The sequence below is a fragment of the Melitaea cinxia genome, chromosome 21, assembly GCF_905220565.1.
Source record: "Melitaea cinxia chromosome 21, ilMelCinx1.1, whole genome shotgun sequence".
Taxonomy (NCBI): Eukaryota; Metazoa; Arthropoda; class Insecta; order Lepidoptera; family Nymphalidae; genus Melitaea; species Melitaea cinxia.
In genome coordinates, this window is record NC_059414.1 from 6730993 (window position 1) to 6754840 (window position 23848).

At 38.3% G+C, this 23848-nt stretch overlaps 1 protein-coding gene across 1 annotated transcript; it reads right to left on the reverse strand.

Annotated features, from left to right (window-relative positions):
- Nucleotides 1-1770: 1770 nt before the first annotated feature.
- On the reverse strand, nt 1771-23344 carry LOC123663995 (SWI/SNF complex subunit SMARCC2). The gene is made up of 19 exons (XM_045598630.1): nt 23098-23344; nt 22772-22891; nt 19530-19643; nt 17554-17722; nt 16921-17075; nt 15512-15655; nt 15176-15300; nt 14244-14350; nt 12835-12956; nt 11979-12160; nt 11380-11521; nt 9857-9977; nt 9063-9202; nt 7173-7371; nt 5655-5809; nt 5255-5369; nt 4323-4466; nt 2746-2952; nt 1771-1973 (listed from the first exon to the last, which is right to left on the reverse strand). The coding sequence occupies exons 1-19, from the start codon at nt 23212-23214 to the stop codon at nt 1867-1869; spliced, it is 2685 nt and encodes an 894-aa protein (XP_045454586.1). The 5' UTR covers nt 23215-23344; the 3' UTR covers nt 1771-1866.
- Nucleotides 23345-23848: the final 504 nt, after the last annotated feature.

Sequence of the window (23848 nt, forward strand, 5' to 3'; positions counted from 1 at the left end):
GTTCAAAGAAAAATGATTAATAATGTCACTTTTATTTCGTTTATTAGCTGTCATATTATGTTATCTCATTTTGCACTATTTTGAAATTGAAATTCTTTATTCTATTTAGTTAATACAGTCGTAATAATTTTACTGCTTAATTTTACAAATGTCAAAAATTCGAATCTGAAGGTGTAAAATAAAAGGAGCTTAAATTATTGGAATACTAAGACTATTATCATTTTTAAATACACTATTCCTATACGCTAAACTAGTTCTAACATTGATATTTTCATATAAAATATCCATTCATCAATATTATACCATTCTCACATTTACCATAAACGTACATAAATCGATGTTAATTTAGTCGTGGATCTAAGATTTTGTCGATGTGTAGTACCTTATAACTGATTATATATGCATATTAGGGCATTCAGCTTAAAAATGACTATACAAAAATATTAGTATGAAGGTAAAATTATCAAATCATGTAGTTTGTTTCATATATTTTAAGTTAACTTTTACATTTTTTAAGAATAAGAACATTTGAGACGGAGACCACGTTTAGCTGTTGGTTCCGATTCATTGTTACTAATAGTAGGGAATACTCGTATATTCGCCAACCCGCAGTGGAGCAGTGTGGCGAATTGAGCTCCGATCCTTTTCCTACACGGAGAGAAAAGCTCATGTCCAGGAGGACGTTAGAGGCCGAACCGTCCAATACGGATTTATTGAAAAGTTATACATAAATAAATAAACGCTTTACACTCAACGGCCCCCAGTAGGATTTTCTCCTGTATCGGGGGTCCGGAAACACACACAGTACACGAGCACAAACGCCGAGTCCGCGACCGACATCTACATGGGCAATACGAGTGTAAGTCGTGAGCGGGGATCGAGCCCACGAGCAGCGCAATAACCAGCGCGTGCCACGACGCGTCAAAAAGTTATTTTGTATGACATAATTAGTAGCTTTAGTACAACAAAACCCCGGAGGCACGAGTGGACAGCCGACGCCAGCCTAGGCGTGGTGCGGCGCGTCGGCGGCCGGCGGCTCGGCCGCGCCCGGCGCCGCGCCCGCGCCCGCCTCCGCCTGCAGCCTGCACCACAGTACACACTGTATACTTCATATATAGTGAGCATTTACATATGAGTCGCGATATTTTTTTTATGTCACTAGGTCGGCAAACAAGCGTACGGCTCACCTGATAGTGAGCGATTACCGTAGCTTATAGACGCCTGCAACACCAGAAGTATCGCAAGCGCGTTGCCGACCCAATCCCCAATCCTTTTTCTGTTTTGCCTTTTGATAACCCTACTCTTTTTATTTTAAACTCTCCTCTACCCCAAGGTTGTCTGGAAGAAATCGCTTACCTAGCGATAAGACCGCCTTTGTGCATAATATTGTTTTGCAAATTTTATTTTTAAAGATGTATGTTATATTAGCTTGTAATATGCACAATAAAGTATATTTCTTCTTCTTCTTCTTCCCCCCAGGAGCGATAGTACTCCTACTACTAGATACATTACTCAGGTACGGCTCGCCAGGAAATTTTATGCCCAAATTATGAATCACCCCGACTGGAGAAGTACCTCGACCCTACAGAAGATCACAGCTGAATAATACTGCTTTCAAGTGTTGCTGTGTTCTTGTTGGTGATAAGGTGACCAGAACTCCTGGAGCAATGCTTCTGGTGTTGAAGGCGTCTATGAGCTTTGGTAATCGCTTACCAGTAGGTGAACCGTACATTTGTTTACCGACCAAGTAACGTAAATAAAAACTGCAAATTTCACATTTTCACAAGTTTAGTTCACAAAATGTCGAATTTTAGTCAACTTTTTGTATTCTTTATAAATAATTACAGTTTAGTGCTAAAGTGAACTTTACCTTTGAATGGCATGGTTTCTTGCACGGAATTCAGCCGCCTTCAACTGTTCTAAATGAAACTGTTGACGTTCTTGTATTAGTTGTTGGCGTTGATACTCCAATCCTAAGAAATACATTAATATTATATATTTCCAATCTTTAATTGTCCAAGTTATAATTTATATTCTTCAATAACCTGAATATATTAAAAAAAAAAACAAGACAAGGACATTTGAAAATCTCTAGTTTCGAAGTATGAAACGTTTTATGAAATAACTGTGTTTGCAGGCAAACGAAGAAAAACCGACTTCAATTATATCGACAAGTAATAAAACTTAGGTAGACAAAAAATATGTCAAGTAAATACGCATTATCAAAGATTACTCCAAAAGTTGTGATCAGATCTCGATGAAATTTAAATATGACCACATCATAAACATCGGCTTTCGATTAAATTAAAAATCATCAAAATCGTACCGATTTTGATGATTTTTAATTTTATGATTAAATTATGATTTAATTTATGATTAGATTAAATTAAAATCATCAAAATCGGTACACCCAGTAAAAAGTTATGCGGATTTTCGAGAGTTTTCCTCGATTTCTCTGAGATCCCATCATCAGATCCTGGTATCCTTATCATGGTACCAAACTAGGAATATCTCCTTTCCAACAAAAAAAATATATCAAAATCGGTCCATAAACGACGGAGTTATCCCTGAACATACACAAAAAAAAACATATATATGATCGAATTGATTAGCCTCCTCCTTTTTTTGAAGTCTGTTCATAATTTAGAATGACGATAAATTTTCTTTGAAAAATGAAAAGATAATTGAAACTGAAATGAGATTTGACAGTAAAAATGGCAGAAACATGAAGACGTGGGCCCGCACCCTCCCGCTCGCGCTCCATGGTGGCCTCCAGCTCCTCGAAGTGGCGCAGCTTGATCTCCAGCTTCTTCATCTGCGTCTCCACCAGCAGCGCCACCAGCGACTTGATCTTGCGCTCCTCCACGCCGGCCAGGTGCTTGGCCTTCACGGCCGCCGCCGCCAGCGCCGCCGCCGCCGCCGACTGCAGCTTGGCGTCCACCGCCGCCGGCGCTTCTGGCGACGCAAACGATACCAGGGGTTTATTATCTTTATTAGGGACTTTTATACGTATGTACATGACAGTCCTATAGTAAACTTATCTATTATAAAACTAACAATTTTAACATTTTTAAATAAACTAAATTATAATACTAAATTATTACTAGATCTTAATTTAATACTACTAATTACAAACTCGATAACAGGGTTATGTCATCTTGCTTAACAAACATACTTTGTATAAGCTTGTCGACTCCTAACTGGTGTATTCTCTAGGTATTATGGGTCACGTTCCGCGTAAAAAAAACCTTATCCCCTTTTTTTAAATTTCCTGTCTTAATATGCGTGCTACTCTGGCAACGTACTTCTGCATAACCGTCCAACACTATCTTACTTAGCTCTCAAAAACATCGACAATGTGAAATACTAATACTAACTGTCGCATACTACTAAACAACCGTATATGGATACGAATTCTTTTTCTCGTAGTATGTTTTATTTTTGTAAATTATAGCAGTGTTTACGCGCTCACAAATTTATCACGCGGAACGATTCTATCAAAATAGCTCATCTATTACAAAGTCAAATTTAAAAGTAGGGGCTAGTTTGGTACACCAACAAAACCCCAATTTGAAGTAACTCAGTTCAGAGTCGAAAACCTTATATATTTCTTCAGTTTTATCTCAGTTCTTATGTCAATGTAATAGTTTTAATTCTTTTAAGAAATAAATAATCTTGTACTTAAATAATTTCTAAATTTAAATCAAGTCGATGGATTTGAGATTAAACATTTAAAGACACAGGCTTCTACAACACTATAAAACACTCTATAAAACAAGAATTGATGTTTTAAGTGCCTTCAAATCGTAATCAAAAACCTTTAATGTAGATTTAGATTTGGTTCTCTATATGTACAACTTTATTTTTCGTTTACTTTTTGTTAGATTGATTGATTCAGCTGTAAGACCCCACTGCTGGGTACTGGGGCTTCTTTTTATGTAGGAGAAGGATTAGCTTGCATACTTCAGAATATAGCCACCCCGTCTCTTCCCGTGGGTGTCGTAAAAGGCGACTAAGGGATAACACAGTTCCACTACCACCTTGGAACTTAAAAAGCCGATCGATGGCGGGATAACCATCCAACTGCTGCCTTTGAAATACACAGGCCGAAACGAAGACGGGCAGCAGCGTCTTCGATGCGACAAAGCTAGCCCTGCGGTCACCAACCCGCCTGCCCAATGTGGTGACTATGGGCAAAACACATGAGTTCACGCCATTTTTGGTGCGTACTTGTTGATGCTTACATCCAGCAGTGGACAGCGATAGGCTGATATGTGTGTGTGTGTGTGCTTCAGATTAAGCTTAAGTCATAGTTAACTGACCTGGCGGCGGTGTAGCGTCGTCCTTAGCCTCTTTACTGTCTTCACCCGGCGTCGCCTCTCCCGGCTCCTCCTTGACTTTCGCCTCGCCCTCCCCGTCTACTTCCATTGACTCTTGTTTAACCCCATCGCATTCTTTCTTTTCCGCTGCGTAATAATTGATATGATAATAATTTGTATCAATTTGTCGCTACGGTTGAAACTGCACAAAAATCTTATGTTTTTGGACTTCTACCATGTCTTTGTCACAAATACTGTCTATATTACGCAAATAATGATCACTAATGTACCAGTGACGCCATCTATTGGCACGTTATAGCTATGTCATTGTACATTGCATATGTTCGCCGGTGAAATAAAAGTTTAATTCTGTTCGAATCTCATAACTGGCGTTTCATTATACACCCAAAATTTATGAATAAAATCGAGTCGAAACTGTAAAATCGATAATGGTTTAAGCTAAGTTATGAAATATTTTATATTCGAGCTCCGTAGTAGGTAGATTCAATCATGGTATGGTTTTATCAACAGAAAACAATGTACACGGGTGATGAATTTGTTAATTTAGAACTTAATAAGGATACTATATTGAGTGTTTAACAAACCTGTGCCTGTGCTTATATTGTGTTTAAAATTATAATCAAAAATATCTTTATTCAAATAGGCTTCAAAAGCACCTTTAAATAGTCACTTTACAAATTAAAATTTTAATTCTTTTTCAAAGTGAAGCTATCACCGGTTCGGTTTGCAGATTCTGCAGAGCAGAAGCAGCAAGACACTCTGCAGTAACTCTTTAAAAAAAAGTATAAACTCTATTTTTATAGAAATTTGGGAATATCTTGCATGAGTACAGTATCACTTAAAAATCTCTCATAGTGTGCGCTCAAGTGATTTGAACACGTAGGTATGTCAGTATGTAGTAGACAGAACTATACCTGGCGTGGGTGGTGGTGCTGTGCCCGCAATGCCAGTGGCCGCAAGCGCGGCGGCAGGTCCGTGGGCACCGGCTGCCTTTACATGTGCCTCCATCATGGCTGCTGGTACCTCGTCCTATATACCATATATTTCAATTATTTTTTTAAATAAAATAAAGACTAATTTAACGTATTGTTTTTAATTTTAGTTACTTATTATCGAAAATGTGCTTAAAAAGTTGTATATTTCAATTTCCAAATCTTAATTCATTTTCTTAATTTTGACATACGTTTTTCAATGATGGTATAATCTACTCGTGTATGAGGCAAAGCTGCATCATAAGGAAGGGTGCATCTAGGCTAGGCAATCCTACGGCTTGATAGTAAGTAAATGAGTAATTAGTGAATAAAAAAAAACTACCTTAATAGCGGAAAATTCATCCATAGCGGCTCTAGTAGCTTTAGATGCAATGCGAGGATCCACTACTGAAGCTAAGAAGGCCACCGTACTCATAACAGGGTTGCCAGTCTTGCTGAATGGAATCGGCTGGTAAGCCAACGGACCTAGTACACCACCTGTCACAAACGAAGAACTATCAAGTAACACCACACATATTTATTTATTTTATTCGCTTCAGCCTGTAATATCCCACTACTGGGCATAGGCCTCTTTCCCCATGTAGGAGAAGGATCAGAGCTTAATCCACCACGCTGCTCCAATGCGGGTTGGCGGGTATATTCCATACTATGAGTAACGATCGCTATCAGGTGTACATGATAACAACTGGGACCGATGGCTTAACGTGCTCTCCGAGGCATGGTGGGGAGACCTACAAGGACTGCACAAACATCCAGACCACGGCAAACACCTGTATGGCCAATACAAATCTTTGTCATGTGTGGGGATCGAACCCGCAACCGCCAGCGCAACAGGTACAATTCATGGCTGTAATCGTTGCGCCAACGCGGCGTCTGTTTGTTTATTTTATTAGACGGCATATTTATTGAGAAAGGGACCAGAAGCAAATATCTAACTCAAAATTTGGAGTAGCCCGACTGGATAAGCACCATGACATTAAGGAAGATAATCCAAGCATACATAGCTAAATAATATTGTTATCAAATATTGTTGTGTTCCTGTGGTGAGTAAGGAAGCAAGAGCTCGAGGGTCGGGGATGGGGCTGACAAAGCTCTGGCAATACTCCTGGTATTGTTGGTGTCCATAAGCTACGGTTAACAGTAACCACTTACTAACAGGTGGCCAGTATACTTGTTTATCCACTTTGTAATAAAAAAAAACTGCCTGGGTTCCCAGTAGTCCCATGTCTTCTTTGTACGTCATGTGCTATTTTGCTGATCTGTGTATCTATCTTTTTTTTAAGAAATTCAATTTCGAAAAGCGGGATCCATATTCAAATCCCAGGATTATATTTGTAAAGTCGCGGGATTTTCGAGATTTGAAATAAAACAATTTCTTAAATACATAATTGTTTATCCTATCTGATTTCACATTTTATTTTTTGTTATTTTTACGTTCTTATTTTCGCAACGATACCAAGAAACAGACGACCAAATAGTATTTATTACTTAATTATAATAATTATTGTGATTTATTTTGATTGATAGCTGACAATATCTACGTTTTAATATTATATTTCTATGTTTAAATATAAAAAGTAAATAGCTGTTTCAGTGAAATGTTAGTGTTATTAATTGTTTTTAGTACAAAATACTAATGTTAAAATAATTAGTATTCAATAGTAATTATGGTTAGTTAATGACGCCATAGTATTAAGCTAAAAATATCATTACGATTGCAAAAGTCTGACTAAAATTGATTTTTATGTTTTTTAAACTCGTTTTTTGTGACATTTTAAAGTGTCGGGATTGCGTTTGGTCAGTCCCGAAATCCCGTAGAGCGTACAAAGAGGGCACTCACCGGCCGAGGTGTCGCTGAGGTAGGGGTCCTCGATGGGCAGGCGCAGGAAGTGCAGGATGCACTCGTCGTGCGTGCGCGAGCCCACGTGCGCGGCCACGCGGTTCCAGTCGTCGCGGTGCAGCTCCAGCGCCTCCAGCAGCAGCAGCGTCTCCTGCTCCGTCCACTCGCGCCCGCGCGCGCCGCCGCCGCCGCCGCGGTACTGCGCACGTGCTTTCAGTTATACGAGTGTCCGCTACTAGCTTAGCTTACAGATCGCCACGCCCCGCCCACCTCACCCACCGCAGGAACACGACACTACTTGAGAGCACTATTAACTGTGAACTTCTGTAAGGTCGAGGACCATAAAGGACACATAAAGATTCTGGAAGACATAGCCAAGGACATTCCGCTCATGGAAGCACCAAATGACAGAATACAGATCAAATATATTTTTAATACAAAATACAGCTAGAAGAGGATTCACGTGTAGCCTCAATTGGGCGAGACCTGAGTATCTTCACGGATGGCTCTAAAACGAAAACAGGGTCAGGAAGCGGTATTTTCTCCGAAGACCTAAATATTAATATATCACTACCCATTGGTACCTATAACACAGTGTTTCAAGCAGAGTGCTTGGCTATACTTGAGGCAGCCAGAACAATCGGGAGGAGGAACGTAAAGGATTCCCACATCCGCATATTATCGGACAGCATGTCAGTACTACAGGCACTGGATAGTAACTCGACCACGTCAGGTATAATCTATGAATGCCATAACACCCTGATGCAGGTAGGTGAAAATAATGACATCACACTGCAATGGATCAAAGGTCACAACAACACACGCGGTAACGACAGGGCAGATGAGCTAGCAAGAAGGGGGTCAAGTATGACAGCTATAGGGGCCGAACCGATTATGCCGTTACCTGCTTGCTGGCTCAAAGGCCAAATTCCACAACGCATGAAACGCAAACATATCACACTATGGTCCGAAATTGAGGACTGTAGGCAAGCCAAGTTGGCGCTGCCAGAAATTGATGCCAAATTGGCAAGAATTCTAATAAATCTGGACAGACGCCAACTGAGACTAATAACTGCGGCACTGACTGGACACGGTCCGTATAACAAACACCTATTTAATATGGGCATTACCGACAGTCCTCTGTGCAGAGCTTGCATGGGAACAGAAGAAACGGCTACGCATGTACTTCTTTACTGTCCAGGTGTAGCGGCTTACCGGGCACAACATCTTGGCACCCTGAAGACACTTCCGGAGATCTTCAAGAAGCTAAAAAAGCTTCTGAAGTTTCTGGAGGAGCTTGGGTGGCAAGAGTGAAGCGAATCACTCCCACACACGCAAAATAGGCGCAAAGTCGTCGAGTTGCGGAAACCAGCCCGTGTTAACCATACCATACCATACCATACCAAGGTCGAGGACCGAGGCTCTTTCTCAGTAAAGTTGCTTCAGATGTTGAGCAGAATATTTCCTGCTATGCTCTAACTTAATAATCGTAGTCAATTGGCTTAGCCACACGCCCACACCTCTTGATCAATAAAACGTAGTACATTAGAACGTCCCCGAAAGCCACTAACATTAAATACAGTACTATTTGTATCCACCGACCCGCAGTTATCCACTGAGACATAGTGGAATTAATCTCCTATATTTCTCATATATAGAGAAAGAGAGTTGTGCCCAGCTGAGGAATGTTACGAGCTGAATCAATCAATCAAATATTTGTATATTAAAGCCTAGTAGAAGTCAGATTTTATATGATTCTAGAACGATCTCGCAGGACGCTCTTATGATCACAACATAAGAATCGTTTCATTCTCCATCCATCAAGAACTTTTAATTGGAAAAATCATCAGATTTATCTTAAGAATATTAGATAATAAAAAAAAGAGTCACCTGATCCATCTTGAGTCCGGGTGCTGTGCCCAGCTCGATGGCAGGTTCAGGCTTAACATTAGGCTCCGGTTTGACGGGCGCGCTCGCCTCCGCCCCGTTGGGCAGCCCTGCCTCCACCTTCGGCACTGCCACGTTCTCTGCTGAACAAAATATTCAAATATAAATATTACATAAAACACATTACAACATTATTGAAAAAAGGCCAGGTCAAGAGTACCCTAAACCGAAGAGTATGTATGAAGGGAATAATGAAAGTGGACGAAGCAAAAGAAGTATGTCAGGATCGTAGCAAGTGAAAAGAAGTGGTCTCTGCCTACCCCTACGGGAAAGAAGCGTGATTATATGTATGTATATAAAAGAAACTAAGAAAGTGTTCGAATAATCCTAAAGTAATAGAGTCAGCAGACTTTCTATCTTTTCTTATCAAATACTCCAATCCAGCCTGTGGGGATAGTTGGATGAATGAAGGGATAGTTGTTTATGAGTACTTAAACGCTAAAACTACTACTAAGCCATTTTCATAATTTGTCAAATTAGAATTTCAACATAGGCTAGTTTATCCCAAAAATATTGTGTAATCGCACATTGCTGCATTTGTTAGTACCAAGCAGCTAGGTCAACTATATGATAGATTGTAAGCGGTTTCTGTATCTTGTTTAGGATAAAATTAATCCATTGACAGCATATTTTTTACATTCAATAACCAAATTACATACTAAAAATTAACATGGACATCAGACCATAAAATGTAATACTTTATCACATTCAACGATAGGTCAGTATCCTGGTAATACCTGGTCTTGGCTGGGTGGGTCTAGCCTGCAGCGGCTGTAAGCCTGAAGGTGTGTCCGACAGCACATGGAAGTGAGAGGTGGGTGGCGGACCCATGGCTGTAGGACGAGACTCTGTATCCACCTGCAAATGGCAATTGCAAAGTTTAAGTCTTAGAAATTAATTTATAAAATACTGTATTATGTGTTCTAATAAGTAATAAGTCGCCCACCAGGTTGCGGCGAGTAGAGAGTAGAGAGTAGAGACACACACACGCCTGCGCCAGAGCCGGTACCTGGTAGTTGATGAGGCCCCACTGCTCCAGGAAGCCGTGCACGCGCATGATGGCGCACACGTCGCCCGCCAGGTTGCGGCGAGTAGAGAGTAGAGAGTAGAGAGTAGAGACACACACACGCCTGCGCCAGAGCCGGTACCTGGTAGTTGATGAGGCCCCACTGCTCCAGGAAGCCGTGCACGCGCATGATGGCGCACACGTCGCCCGCCAGGTTGCGGCGAGTAGAGAGTAGAGAGTAGAGAGTAGAGACACACACACGCCTGCGCCAGAGCCGGTACCTGGTAGTTGATGAGGCCCCACTGCTCCAGGAAGCCGTGCACGCGCATGATGGCGCACACGTCGCCCGCCAGGTTGCGGCGAGTAGAGAGTAGAGAGTAGAGAGTAGAGACACACACACGCCTGCGCCAGAGCCGGTACCTGGTAGTTGATGAGGCCCCGCTGCTCCAGGAAGCCGTGCACGCGCATGATGGCGCACACGTCGCCCGCCAGGTTGCGGCGAGTAGAGAGTAGAGAGTAGAGAGTAGAGAGTAGAGAGTAGAGAGTAGAGACACACACACGCCTGCGCCAGAGCCGGTACCTGGTAGTTGATGAGGCCCCACTGCTCCAGGAAGCCGTGCACGCGCATGATGGCGCACACGTCGCCCGCCAGGTTGCGGCGAGTAGAGAGTAGAGAGTAGAGAGTAGAGACACACACACGCCTGCGCCAGAGCCGGTACCTGGTAGTTGATGAGGCCCCACTGCTCCAGGAAGCCGTGCACGCGCATGATGGCGCACACGTCGCCCGCCAGGTTGCGGCGAGTAGAGAGTAGAGAGTAGAGACACACACACGCCTGCGCCAGAGCCGGTACCTGGTAGTTGATGAGGCCCCACTGCTCCAGGAAGCCGTGCACGCGCATGATGGCGCACACGTCGCCCGCCAGGTTGCGGCGAGTAGAGAGTAGAGAGTAGAGACACACACACGCCTGCGCCAGAGCCGGTACCTGGTAGTTGATGAGGCCCCACTGCTCCAGGAAGCCGTGCACGCGCATGATGGCGCACACGTCGCCCGCCAGGTTGCGGCGAGTAGAGAGTAGAGAGTAGAGAGTAGAGACACACACACGCCTGCGCCAGAGCCGGTACCTGGTAGTTGATGAGGCCCCACTGCTCCAGGAAGCCGTGCACGCGCATGATGGCGCACACGTCGCCCGCCAGGTTGCGGCGAGTAGAGAGTAGAGAGTAGAGACACACACACGCCTGCGCCAGAGCCGGTACCTGGTAGTTGATGAGGCCCCACTGCTCCAGGAAGCCGTGCACGCGCATGATGGCGCACACGTCGCCCGCCAGGTTGCGGCGACACGCCGTGCTCGTGAGGTACTCCGTGGGGTTCAGCCGGTATGTGTCCAGCATGAAGTTCCTGCGACACGAGGGCACTTACAGACCAATATTTTCACAGAATTACAAGTTGCCGTACATTTTTATTATATACCCGTAGAGTGGCAAACGAGAATACGGTCCATCTTATAGTAAGTGGTTACCTTACCCTATGCATGCCTGCAACACTTGGAATATTACAAGAAGGTTACTGGCTCTACCCTAGATCCTCTCCAGAAGCTGACTAAACTAGCCAGAACTCACCAGAAGATAACTACATTATTTGGCTGTGATCTTCTGTAAAGTTGAGGTACTTCCCCATTTGGACTGCATATATTTTGTGCAAGATATCTCCCGCTGTGCCTTCACTCATATTATTAACAATATTATGAGCTTTGCACGTACAATTTTTTCTCGAATTAATGGTTTGAGTCTTGTATCAGAGTGGACACTATATATACTGAATGTAAAAAATTTCTAAAAGTATAATCTAAACAAACCTATACGCCAAGTAAATCTCAGGCGTCTTCGACTTGTTCTTGTTATTAAAGAACTCGGGTAAAGCTCGTTTTTCGATGGTGTGGATCGAGTTATAGTCGAACCACGCCGAGTACGACGGCACTACGATGTGGTGAGTCTGATCTGTTACGTTATCTTCTAACTCTTCTTTGGTCAGCATTTCCTGTACAACATGATGACTGTTATTATAAAGTATATTTTATAATTTACAGTTAACACTAAAGAGAAATAGTCCATTTAGTGACATTAACAACCTTACGTTATCATTTTATGAGACTTGATGAATAGTAATAATAATAATAAGATTTATTTATTTTCTCACCACAATATTGCTAACAGGACAGATAGGTACATAATAATATGAGCACTAATATTGTGGGAGACTGGTGCCTAAGCTAGGCTCGAGGCCTGTGTTTCAGGACACCAGGTCTCCACCCCTTAAAAAAGTACATTTCAATTATCATCATACGGGCATTAACAATTTTGTTGTAAACAATATTATATGAGATAGTAACTTTGTATATCTAAGGTTAGTATATTTTATGTTATTCGTGGTATGATATGGGTTAGGTGGTGTGTGTGTGTGTGTGTGTGTGTGTGTGTGTGTGTGTGTGTGTGTGTGTGTGTGTGTGTGTGTGTGTGTGTGTGTGTGTGTGTGTGTGTGTGTGTGTGTGTGTGTGTGTGGGCGTGTGTGCTAGTATGTTAGAAGTACTCTAAGTAAGGGCAGAAAGAATCGCTTCCGTGTCATCATAGTTCAATTTCATAGTAATAGTATTTGAAATAATGACAACACAACGGATAGGCTCCTATTATAGGACTACAAGCGGTGGCGCGTACCTGCGTGTTGGAGTCGCTGTGCTTGCCCTGCGAGTCGTCGTGCGCGTCCATGGCGGGCGCGGGCGTGGCGGGCGCCTCCGCCGCGCTGGGCTCGGCCGCGCTCGCCGCCACCGGGGCCGGCGCTGCGGGCGACACTCTTACTTGACATCATCTCTTACTTGACGCTCGGTTTTTTATACGACTAGGTTGGCAAACAGCGTCGGCGTAGCTTTTAGACGTCTGCAACACCAGAAGCATTGCAAGCGCGTTGCCGACTACACCCCACCCTCCCGAGGAGCTCTGGCTAACTTTCTTACCTCGGGAACGCAAAACAGTATGATCTTCTGTAAAGTTTAGGTACATCCCCAGATGAGCTGCTCCACATTTTGAGCAGGTCTCATATAGCATGTATGTATATATATGCTTACCGAACCCACCTTCAGCTTCATTGGGGTATAGCAGGAAATATTCTGCTTAAAATTTAGAGTCTAGCAGCAAGCAAACTACAAAAGTAATGTTGTCCCTGTGGTAAGTTAGCCAAAAATCCTAGAAAGGGTCAGGAGGAGGGTCGGCATCGCCCTGGTAATGCTTCTGGTGTTGAAAGTGTCTATAGGCTATGGTAACCGCTTGGCGCTTGCTTTTTTGCTAGCATTAAAGTATAAAAAAGCTTTGTTTCCATATTCAAAAACAGATGTCTTGGTCACGAACATGTTATGTTTGAAATGAGCAACATAAGCAACATGTACCAATCGTTTTTTTTTAAATAGAAACCTGGCTTTATTCTCCTTTGTATGTATTGTTATAAAAAATACTAATCACAATGCTAAGACTGAATGTACTACTACACCATTCTGAGTAAATACGAACATTAGAAAACAGTCTGAAAACTCTCCTACATCTTACTGTAAGACGTTTAAGCAAAGTAATCGCACCAATTGTGCAGACTTGAGGAATCTCCCAGTGGCCATAATTTTGCTTGGGATACACGAATTTACACTGACAGTAAGCAAGTATTACTAGTTTTATGCTTCTTGCTTTTACAAAATTCAAACAGTTTAAATTTGATAAAAAGCATATAAGAGAAATAAATATCTTAGACATAGAAAATACTTGTTTTTTAAGTTTTAGTTTAACATTACTAGAGTTTGTATGTATATATATTGTTTGCTTCAGCCTGTAATATGGTAACCAGACAGGAAATAAATATTTGTACAAATATCCACTCCTGCTCCTCGCTGTCGAAACCATTACACCAGAGCGTATATATATTAGTATTCATATCTAATTATTATATTTTATAACAGACTAAATTACAAGTTTTATTTTTGTTCCTATTTATGTGATTTAACTCTATTACTTACATTGAATAATAATAATAATAATACACAATGATAATTTTAACCCAGGGAATGGTAAAATATGACACTCACTGTCCGTAGAACGCTCGCTTTCGGGAGTAGGCGCGACGTCAGTGTTGTCTCTTGATGCGTTATCTTCTTCTTCGTCTCCATCATTATCACGACGTTTTGCCAAACGACTGAAAAAATAATAATACATTATTACTTTAAAAACCGTTAAATTCATAAGATAAGTTAAAAAATTATTTTAGAATTATTGTTTTAAAATTCGAAATAATTTTCTTTAGTAATGTTTCTATGAAGTAAAGCTAGATGGCGCTGCCCTACCACAAAATCATAATGATATTTGGTTATATTAACTACTTAGTGAACCGCCCTGGCTTCGCACGGGTGCTATGCTGATAAATATAAAATATAAAATAAATATTTGCATATAAGCGCAAAAAAATGTGTCTATTTACGACATCACATTAGAAGCATTTAAAACTATCAGTGTTTCTCTAGTATATCATGCATGTATGAATCACTCTATTTACTAATGAAAACCGCATCAAAATCCGTTGCTTAGGTTTAAAGATCTAAGCATACAGATAGCGGGAAGCGACTTTGTTTTACACTATGTAATAAAATAAAGTATAAAGATTTGGCGAAATCATCTGTGCTCGTTTGGCACTATTAGATATTTTTAATAAAGGTCTATACGTTTTTTGGGTATCTAGTAGCTTTATTGCCCTGACTCTATTGACTGTAAAATAATAAATGTATTACATAGAAATTTATAGAATATTGGACGGCTATTCGGCTTACTTTTAAGATATATGGCATTTAATAAAGATACCATTCAGCCAAATTAAAATACTACATAAAGGCACTTGTTAATAAAAAAAAAATACCTGGAACTTATTATTCTATCCTCAAAAATAAAACGTGAGCTTAGGTTAATTTTATATTTATATCTAAGTTTATCATGAAAATATTTATTCCAAATAAACTCAATGACTTACCTCTTCCTCTTCCCGTGTTTCTGCGGCGGCGGCGAGGGAGACCGTTTCCTCTTGCCTTTTTTACTTTTCCCTGAAGGCTCCGCGCCAGGAATTAGATCGTCGACTGATAGTCGCAACTTATGAACCTAAAGTATAAAAAGTAACCGATATTGACAAGAGTAAAGTTAAGATTTTATATCACAATAAAAATATTTTATATTTATTTTATCACAATCCACTAGGCAAGCGCGTGCACGCAAGCACGCGACGCGCACGCACACACACACACACACACGCACACGCACACGCACACGCACACGCACACGCACACGCTAACGCACGCACACACAGACACACCTTCTTCTTGCCGGCCGCGTCCACCTCGTAGTCCTCCTCGTTCATCCACTCGTTGTACTGCGGCAGGTCCAGCGCCCACGTGGCCGCCACGCGCCACGCCTCCGCGCGCGCGCACTCCCAGCTCACGCTCTCGGGCACCTCCACCTGACACGCATACATTAATACGTAAGTTCAACACACAACTGATAATAGTAGTTTATGCAACTGTCATATAATGAAGGGTATTAAAACACGAATGTGAGTTTATGAAACGAGCGCAGCGAGTTTCATAATAGTAACGAGTGTTTTAATACCCGTGTTATATGCAGTTGCATACACTACTTTACCTTCACTAATGCAATTAATCAAACAACAAGAGTAAAAGCTGACAATAGTTTATTTATTATAATAATTGTTCAAATTTTGGATGGTACAATTTTGAAAGTTAATGTTAATTATTGATCCAGCAGCTGTAGCGGTCGCGGGGCAAGCAGTAGAGCTCGTAGACGGAGTCGGAATAAGTTATTATATTCTTTTTCATATAATTTTCTAGATTTTTCTGGCAAAAGATTGTGAGTTAATTTTGCTGCCAATTCTAGAATATCCGGAGGCGTACAAATATCATCGTCGCTATCCATTTTTAACTTTTAATTTATTAAATTAAATTCACGCGTACGTGTATTGTCACAGTGATTTTGCCACCATTAAAATCTAACCAATGAAAGCGCAGCTGCGCGCATGCGCGCGATGTTATAATGAGATTTTACGATATCGATGTGGATATTATACCATCATGTGAAATTGCTTAAATTGAGTGTTTTGTTGTCTGCGCTATAACAGTAGTAATTATAAGTCAAGTATTGGAAACATAAGTAGAATGTTACAACATTAGTGTAGATAAAAAATATTATAAAATTACTAGCTGATTCGGCAAACGTTGTCTTGCCGCTAAACGCTATTTAAAGATAAGGGTTGATCGTAGAGGGTTAAAAATGTAGGGTTGTATGTATTTTTTGATGTTGTATCATAAAAAAAATATCAAAAAATTAAAAAAAACTTAGGGGCGGACTACCCTTAACATTTAGGGGGATGAAAAATAGATGTTGTTCGATTCTCAGACCTACCCAATATGCACATAAAATTTCATGAGAATCGGTCAAACCGTTTCGGAGGAGTTTAACTATAAACACCGCAACACGAGAAGTTTATATATTAGACGTACATCTCAGTCTTTGATCTGTATGGATCACATGGATGTTTTGTCTATGCATCTATCACCTTATAACTTTAAAAGAATGTAACGTTAGGCACAATTTACACCTACTACTATATTTTTTAACGAATTCAAATTTCATAATGTAATTTTATGTTTATTTGAATTTTCGAATAATTACTCAAAAATTAGATAATAATAGTCCTATAGTTGTTACCGGTAAATCAGCCTGCGCCCAAGTGTCGTGGCTGTCAGGGAAATAGTACCAATGTATTAGCACGTTGTTTCCTCGTCGGAACACCGGCCGAGCGTACTCCTCTTCGAGGGGATCCACTGCTGGATATATGATATGTGTTGCGTCTTCTTCGTCCTCTGAGAAAGATTGAAAAATAATGTGAACCTATACTAACATTAGTATTTATACTAATATTACTGAGTGAAAAATATAGTTTGTTGGAACATGGGATAATCACACACAATAATGACTTAGTTTTTATTTGTACATTGAAGAAGTCAAAAATGTTCTCTAAGGTTTTGTTAAAACTTTGTTTTATCATTGAAATAATATAAATATATAATAATAATATAATATAAATATAATATAATAAAAAAACTACTCATCTATTTCAGATAACCTTTTGACATGAATTAAAACATATATGATATTCTTTTTACCTACCACGAGTTTGTGGTCCTGAGAGTAACCAAGGACAAAGTAATCTATCATCAATTATATTGCTTATATAATATATTTAAGAAATGTGTATTTATGGCAGTTAAGTATTTGGTTCATTATGAATAATTCTGTGTGCGTCCTGCTTTTTACGTCTTATATTTAAAATTTTCTTACCACAAATTTCTCCTTGATGATTCACGATGATATCTTTAACTTTATTAGCCGTTGCCTTATCAACTTCCGGCCGGATAAAGACACACGGCGAACGTATCACCTCAGCTCCCAATAGAGAGGATTCGATTTCCATCATCATATTCACGTTCAGATCTTTGCGAGACGGATTCTGTAAACGGGGGATGGGGTAGAGGGGAGAAAGAGAAATTATAATGTTAGTGTTTGTTATTACATTAATATAGAATTTAATATTAATTATAATTATCGGTATGGATATTGAGCGCTGAACTTAAAACTTTATTTGAAAATTTTATGGATATACTGATTGAAATATTTAATGAATATTAATACTTTTACATTTTGTTTATTTTGTGGATAATAAAACTATACATTCTTGCGAACTCTGCTCGATGCGAAAAGCGATTACCACTCTGTCGTCGAGCGCTCAATATTCCAGCCAATACTTATAGATTGCCTAATTAAATACACTATGATATTTTGGACATTAATTAATGTTACCTTCTGAAAGAAGGAATTAGATTTAGATAATTTCAAACTGATACAGCATATATACTTTATAGAATTGCACTTGAAATAATAATATGTTAAAATAATAAAATATTAAAAAGGATAAAAAAGTTAGCATGCAACATTGAAAAAGTGAGTCAACAATCCCAATTCAAAAAATTAGTGACATAAACGAAAACTGTTATAACAAACATGTTACACAATATATTTTTGTTTATTAAGACAATCCACATATAAGCCCAGAGACACCTTCGCATAATGGACCTGCATGAAATGAGTGAAATGAAAGGATATATTATACACAGGAGTCTGCAAAACCGGTTTCTATATTACAATAACCGAGTTGTTTCGCTTGATGATACAGCTTGTAACATCCCACTTTTGGGCGTAGATTTCTTTCTCAATGAAGGAGAAGGGTCGGACCTTAATCCGCCACGCTGCTCGACTGCGAGTAGGTGGTTATATTCCTTACTAGGAGTAACTATCTATATGACGTATCTGTGATAACAATTAACAAGCAAGACTGACAGCTTATCGTACTCTCCGATGTACAGTGACGGTCGGTCGTTTGGCTTACTAGCTTTTTAATTTCAAAAACGAATGGTAAAGAACCAAAACAACTCGTTTATTGAAAATATTAACTGGGCTATCTTCACAACTACAAGGAATGTTTTGAAATTGATATCTATTGTGTGTACAAAAAAATATTGTGTCCCATCTCGTACATGTACAAATCTATATATACTTTAAAATTAGAAATTGTTATCAATTGCTTTACTCTTATTTTGTAAAAAAATAAAATAAAAAGATATTAAACGTGCTTGTACTATTAATTTGTGACATGTAAATATAAAACATTAAGTGCAGTTTGATTTGAAAATTTAGAAGAAAAAATCTTTTTTTTTTGTGTAATTTTATGTTTTAGTGTGTCATCGAAGTGTAATTGTTAATGACTTATATCATACCCACAATATCGTGCGATTGGACTAGCAATCAACATGACTCTCGCGAACATAATTATTGAGTAAATTAATTATTACGTATATTCATCAACGAAAATCAATTTAATGAAAAAAAAAACATAGCTTAGCATATAGATTTATTCATTAAGATTTACCGTTTACCAATTATACAAATTTTAGAAAATTTGTATTGTATATAATTTTTTGTGTGTTGCCAATTAAAACATATCAATCGCGGTAGGTTCTGTAGAATGAACAGTGTTCATAATGACTGTGAAAGTTAAAAAACTTATATATCAAATATAATTTCAAATTTTCTGATTTTATCAAAAATAGAAGTGATTTAGTAAAGTAGTCGCGAGACCCGTGTTGCGTGCAATATATATGCATTGTTATGCCTTGCGGCGGGGCGGGTTTGTCTGCGGGGCGGCGGGGCGGCGGGCGGCGGTCTGCGGGGCGTGTGCGAGGCGGCGTGCGGGTGCATACCTTACCGACCTGGAAGTCGAACTTGCGCCACCGCTGCTCCGACTTGAAGCGGAACATGGTGGCGAGCACGCTGCACAGGGACCCGCCCGGTTTCATATCCATGAATACTTTCATCTGGAAATTAATTATAAGTTATCCAAATGAAAGATTTTTTTTTGTATTTTTACCCACATAATATATTGATAGTTTCTCATGTAAGTAACTGTCTTTTAAATGAGAAAATAAATATTCTTTAAACCTAATACAACTTTTTTCAAATAGGCTTCAAAACACCTTCAAATCGTCAACCTACAAATTTGATTTTTAATAAGCTATCACCAATTCGGAATGTAGATTCTGCAGAGATGAATGAGAAAGAAATTCCGCAGTTACTATTTAAAAATATCTGTATTTTAATATAAAATTGGTAATATCTTGCATGAAGTACAGCATCACTAAATCCACATATCTTTATCATTAAGATAATCCTGCATCAAATAAGCTTTTACAATTAATTTCTTTTTAAATTTAAAGTTTGTAAAAAGTGTCTTTCAATTTATTTTAAGGACATTATTGTACTATAACTTATATTATTGAGGTTTGTTTTATAAAGTGTTGTGTAAATCTGTTTATTTATATGTTTAATCTCAGAACCCACCGAACTTTGACTAAAATAGGGCACAGAAGGATCCTGCTCAAAATCTGGAGACTGGGGAAACTTCAACATTACTCTATGCTGCTTATTCATGTCCTTTTTCTAAAGGTTGTCTGGAAGAGATCGCTCTTTAGCGATAAGACCGCCTTTTGTACATTTCTTTGTTGTTATTTTTTCTAGCATATTTTATGTTACACGTATTGTTTCTGGTTGTACAATAAAGTAAATTTGTATTGTACAGAAGATCACAGCTAATTTATACTGCTGTCAAGCAGTGTTGTGTTCTTGTGTGTTGCAAACGTATATAGAATATAGTAACTGATGGTGGTAAGCATCAGGTGAACTGTATGTACACTTGTTTGCAGACCAAGTTGTATTAAATAATTTCAATGTATATTTATTATTGTGCACCAACATTGATAGAATACCATCTCCTCTGGGTTGCTTGGCAGAGATCACTTTTTAACCGACTTCCAATAAAGGAGGAGATTCTCAATTAATTTTTTTTTTTTCAGCGATAAGCTCGCCCTTTTTACCTTATGATACTTTTACATAAGGAAAAGGGGAGAAGTGTGTAACATTTATTCATTTAAGAGTGAGAAGTGTGTAACATTAATTTTTAAGATATATATTTATCCTACTAATATTATAAACGCGAAAGTTTGTTTGTCAACTTTCATGATAAAACTACTGAATGGGTTTTAATGAAAGTTTACAATAATGTAGCTTATACATTCGAATAACACATAGGCTATAACTTTTAAAGATAGTGTGTGAATTGTCCAAAATATAATCGTTGATAATTGTCAAGTAAGTCGGAAAAAAATCTGTCATCTGTGTCTATTCTAGCGTATGCTGCAAAAATTGTAGAGTTTGCACATATATCATGTAGATGAGAGAAGCTTTCTTAACAGCATATATCTATCTTTTATGAGTAAGCACTTTTTAAGTAAGCCAAAATTGATAGTATATTTCTAATGCACATCTGGTAGTAACAAATTGATTTTTATGTCGCAGAACAAATTTTAATGAATTTTGGTATAAAGATAGATATTAAGAAGATAGGTAATAAGGTACTCGAAGTACTTCTACTAATACTGCGCAGACCAAGTCGCGGGTATCAGCTAGTTTTCAACAAAGATAGACTAGAGATCAGTATGTAACCTTTAAAACTTTTACCTGTAAAACTTTTTGTTACTTATAATAAAAAGTTTATGTGTTCAAATATATATTTTTTGGTTACCTAAAATATATACATGATTACTTAGAGTAAGATCACTACATTGGATTTAGATGGATATAATTTCTTAACTGTTTGTATAAAATACCCTTACTTTATAATAGAGTAATTTTAATAATAGTTTAACATTAGATCTATCGGCTTTATATTATTAAACAAGTAAAGGTATTAAATGAGTGAGGCATTTATTTATCTTACATTCATTGGTCTCCATAGAAAACAGCATTACACAAACAACTAATCTTATATATACAAGAAACAAACAAAAAAAAATATTAATAACATAAGTACATTTATTGATTTATTTATTAAATTAACTGATTACTAAATTTCACCAGCTTCATTCGATTTCAGTAATTAAATATTGTGTAGTAATCTTTACTGAAAAAAAAGAGTTTGGCACTCAAAGCTGTAAATAAAATTTTGAATTGGCTAACAAACTACAGTAAAATAAAAATAAAAATATTTCATTATAATGAGTAAAATTCATGTAAACATTAGAAAACAATATAAAAATATAAAATAAAGACTAATAATTCATATTACCTACAATATTAAATTTTAAGTTAAATTTCTGATCAAAATTTTAATCAAATGCACTTTACACTACATAATCAAATTGATTAAATACTCATACAAACTTGAATCGACTTATCGTGAGTATAAAGTACCTAATTATATGGTTACTTTGCTATTTACATCATCATGACAAATGTCTAAACAGACCTATTAAATTATGAGGACTATAATAAATTACATAATAAATTACATAATAAATGCAAATTTGCTTTGTTTATTACAAACAATCTAATAACATGTAACTGTTATCATATATACATAGACAATTATTTCAATAAGAATATGTATCTATTGAAAGATTTAACTGGTCATATGCTTAAATGTTTGTATATGAACCTTAATGTACAAATTTACGATTTTCTATTAATCAACTATACTTATAAATATTACATATACTTTCCTTTCCTTTACAGCCTATATAGTCCACTGCTGGACATAGGCCTCCACAAGTTTACACCAAAAATAATGTGAACTCATGTGTTTTGCCCATAGTCACCACGCTGGGCAGACGGGTTGGTAACTGCAGTACTGACTTTGTCGCACCGCAGACCCTGCTGCCTGTCTTCGGCCTGTTTATTTCAAAGCCAGCAGTTGGATGGTTATCCCACCACCGGTCGGCTTTTTAAGTTCCAAAGTGGTAGCGGTACTGTGTTATCCCTTAGTCGCCTCTTAAGAAACCCACGGGAAGTGAGGGGGTGGCTATATTCTTTAGTACTGTAGCCACACAGTACATGTACTTTGATAACAAGGAAATATTAGATATTAATTAAAGATATACTATGTGCTTACTGGAAGTCTCATAAACGGAGGATCAGTTGCATTTTTTCCCAACTTATTTTCTTGGTATTGAATAAGTTGAATAACAAGTTGCGCCAGACCTTCTTTTGTAGGAGGTTCCGCCTGAACATGCTGAAATTTATACAACGCACATATTAGTAATAAGATCTACACTTTACGATATATGTAATAAGCAAGACATCTTAATTTCACATTCCATTAACGATATGCATAAAATACAAAATAAGCACATTCGAATGGTTTCGAAAACAATTCTATTTATTGATTTAATAGAAAATAAGTAACAAAATGAACCTATAATATGTATTGTTATTCACCTTTTTGCAGTTTTTCTGTAACCAAACACGGATTTGGTCGAACTGAGCTAATGATTCCGGCGATTGAAAGAAGTCAACATTGGGGCCCCCATCTTTTTTAGGGCCTAGAGTAGTCATTGTAGAGATTAATCTTAATTAACGTGTTATTATGATCTAAACGAAGACAAATATAACCCCTATAATTCTTAAAATTTATATATAACCCAATAACAAAACCTAAGCGTCCCACAACTTTGTTTGACAACTACGTCACAACGCTGGCGGCAACAGAATAAAAATATTCTCACAGGTTATTAAACAGACAGAAATTAGTAAAAATAATAATGATTGGCACACAAGACGTGTACAAAACACGCGTGAAATTAAAATAAATCTTGTTATGGTATTCCATATGTCGCCATCACTCAGTAACGTAGCGTAGTTAAGGCGGCAGGGTGACCCGCCCCGGGAGGCACTATTTAAAGGGCGGTAAAATTTAACAATACTTAAATAATAAAAATATTTTGTAAATATTTGAACTATGTTATATTATTTTTTTAGCAACTAAAAATTTGGACCGAATGAAAGGAGCACAGAATTTTTAAATACATATTTTGTGGCGAACTCGGAGAATCCCTTACATTCTGTATACCTAATCACTACATAGTAAAAAACAAAGTCACTGTCTCTGTCCCTAATTCCTATGTCCCTATGTATGCTTAAATCTTTAAAACTATGCAACGCATTTTGATGCGGTTTTTTTTTAATAGAT

Excerpts from the sequence above, each read along its gene's own strand:
- LOC123663995 (XM_045598630.1), bottom strand. The coding sequence starts at position 23,214 with ATGACTACTCTAGGCCCTAAAAAAGATGGGGGCCCCAATGTTGACTTC. Across the intron at positions 12,161-12,834 it reads ACAGCGACTCCAACACGCAG|GAAATGCTGACCAAAGAAGA; the intron begins GTACGCGCCACC and ends CATGTTGTACAG. Across the intron at positions 5,370-5,654 it reads ATGAATTTTCCGCTATTAAG|GACGAGGTACCAGCAGCCAT; the intron begins GTAGTTTTTTTT and ends TATGGTATATAG.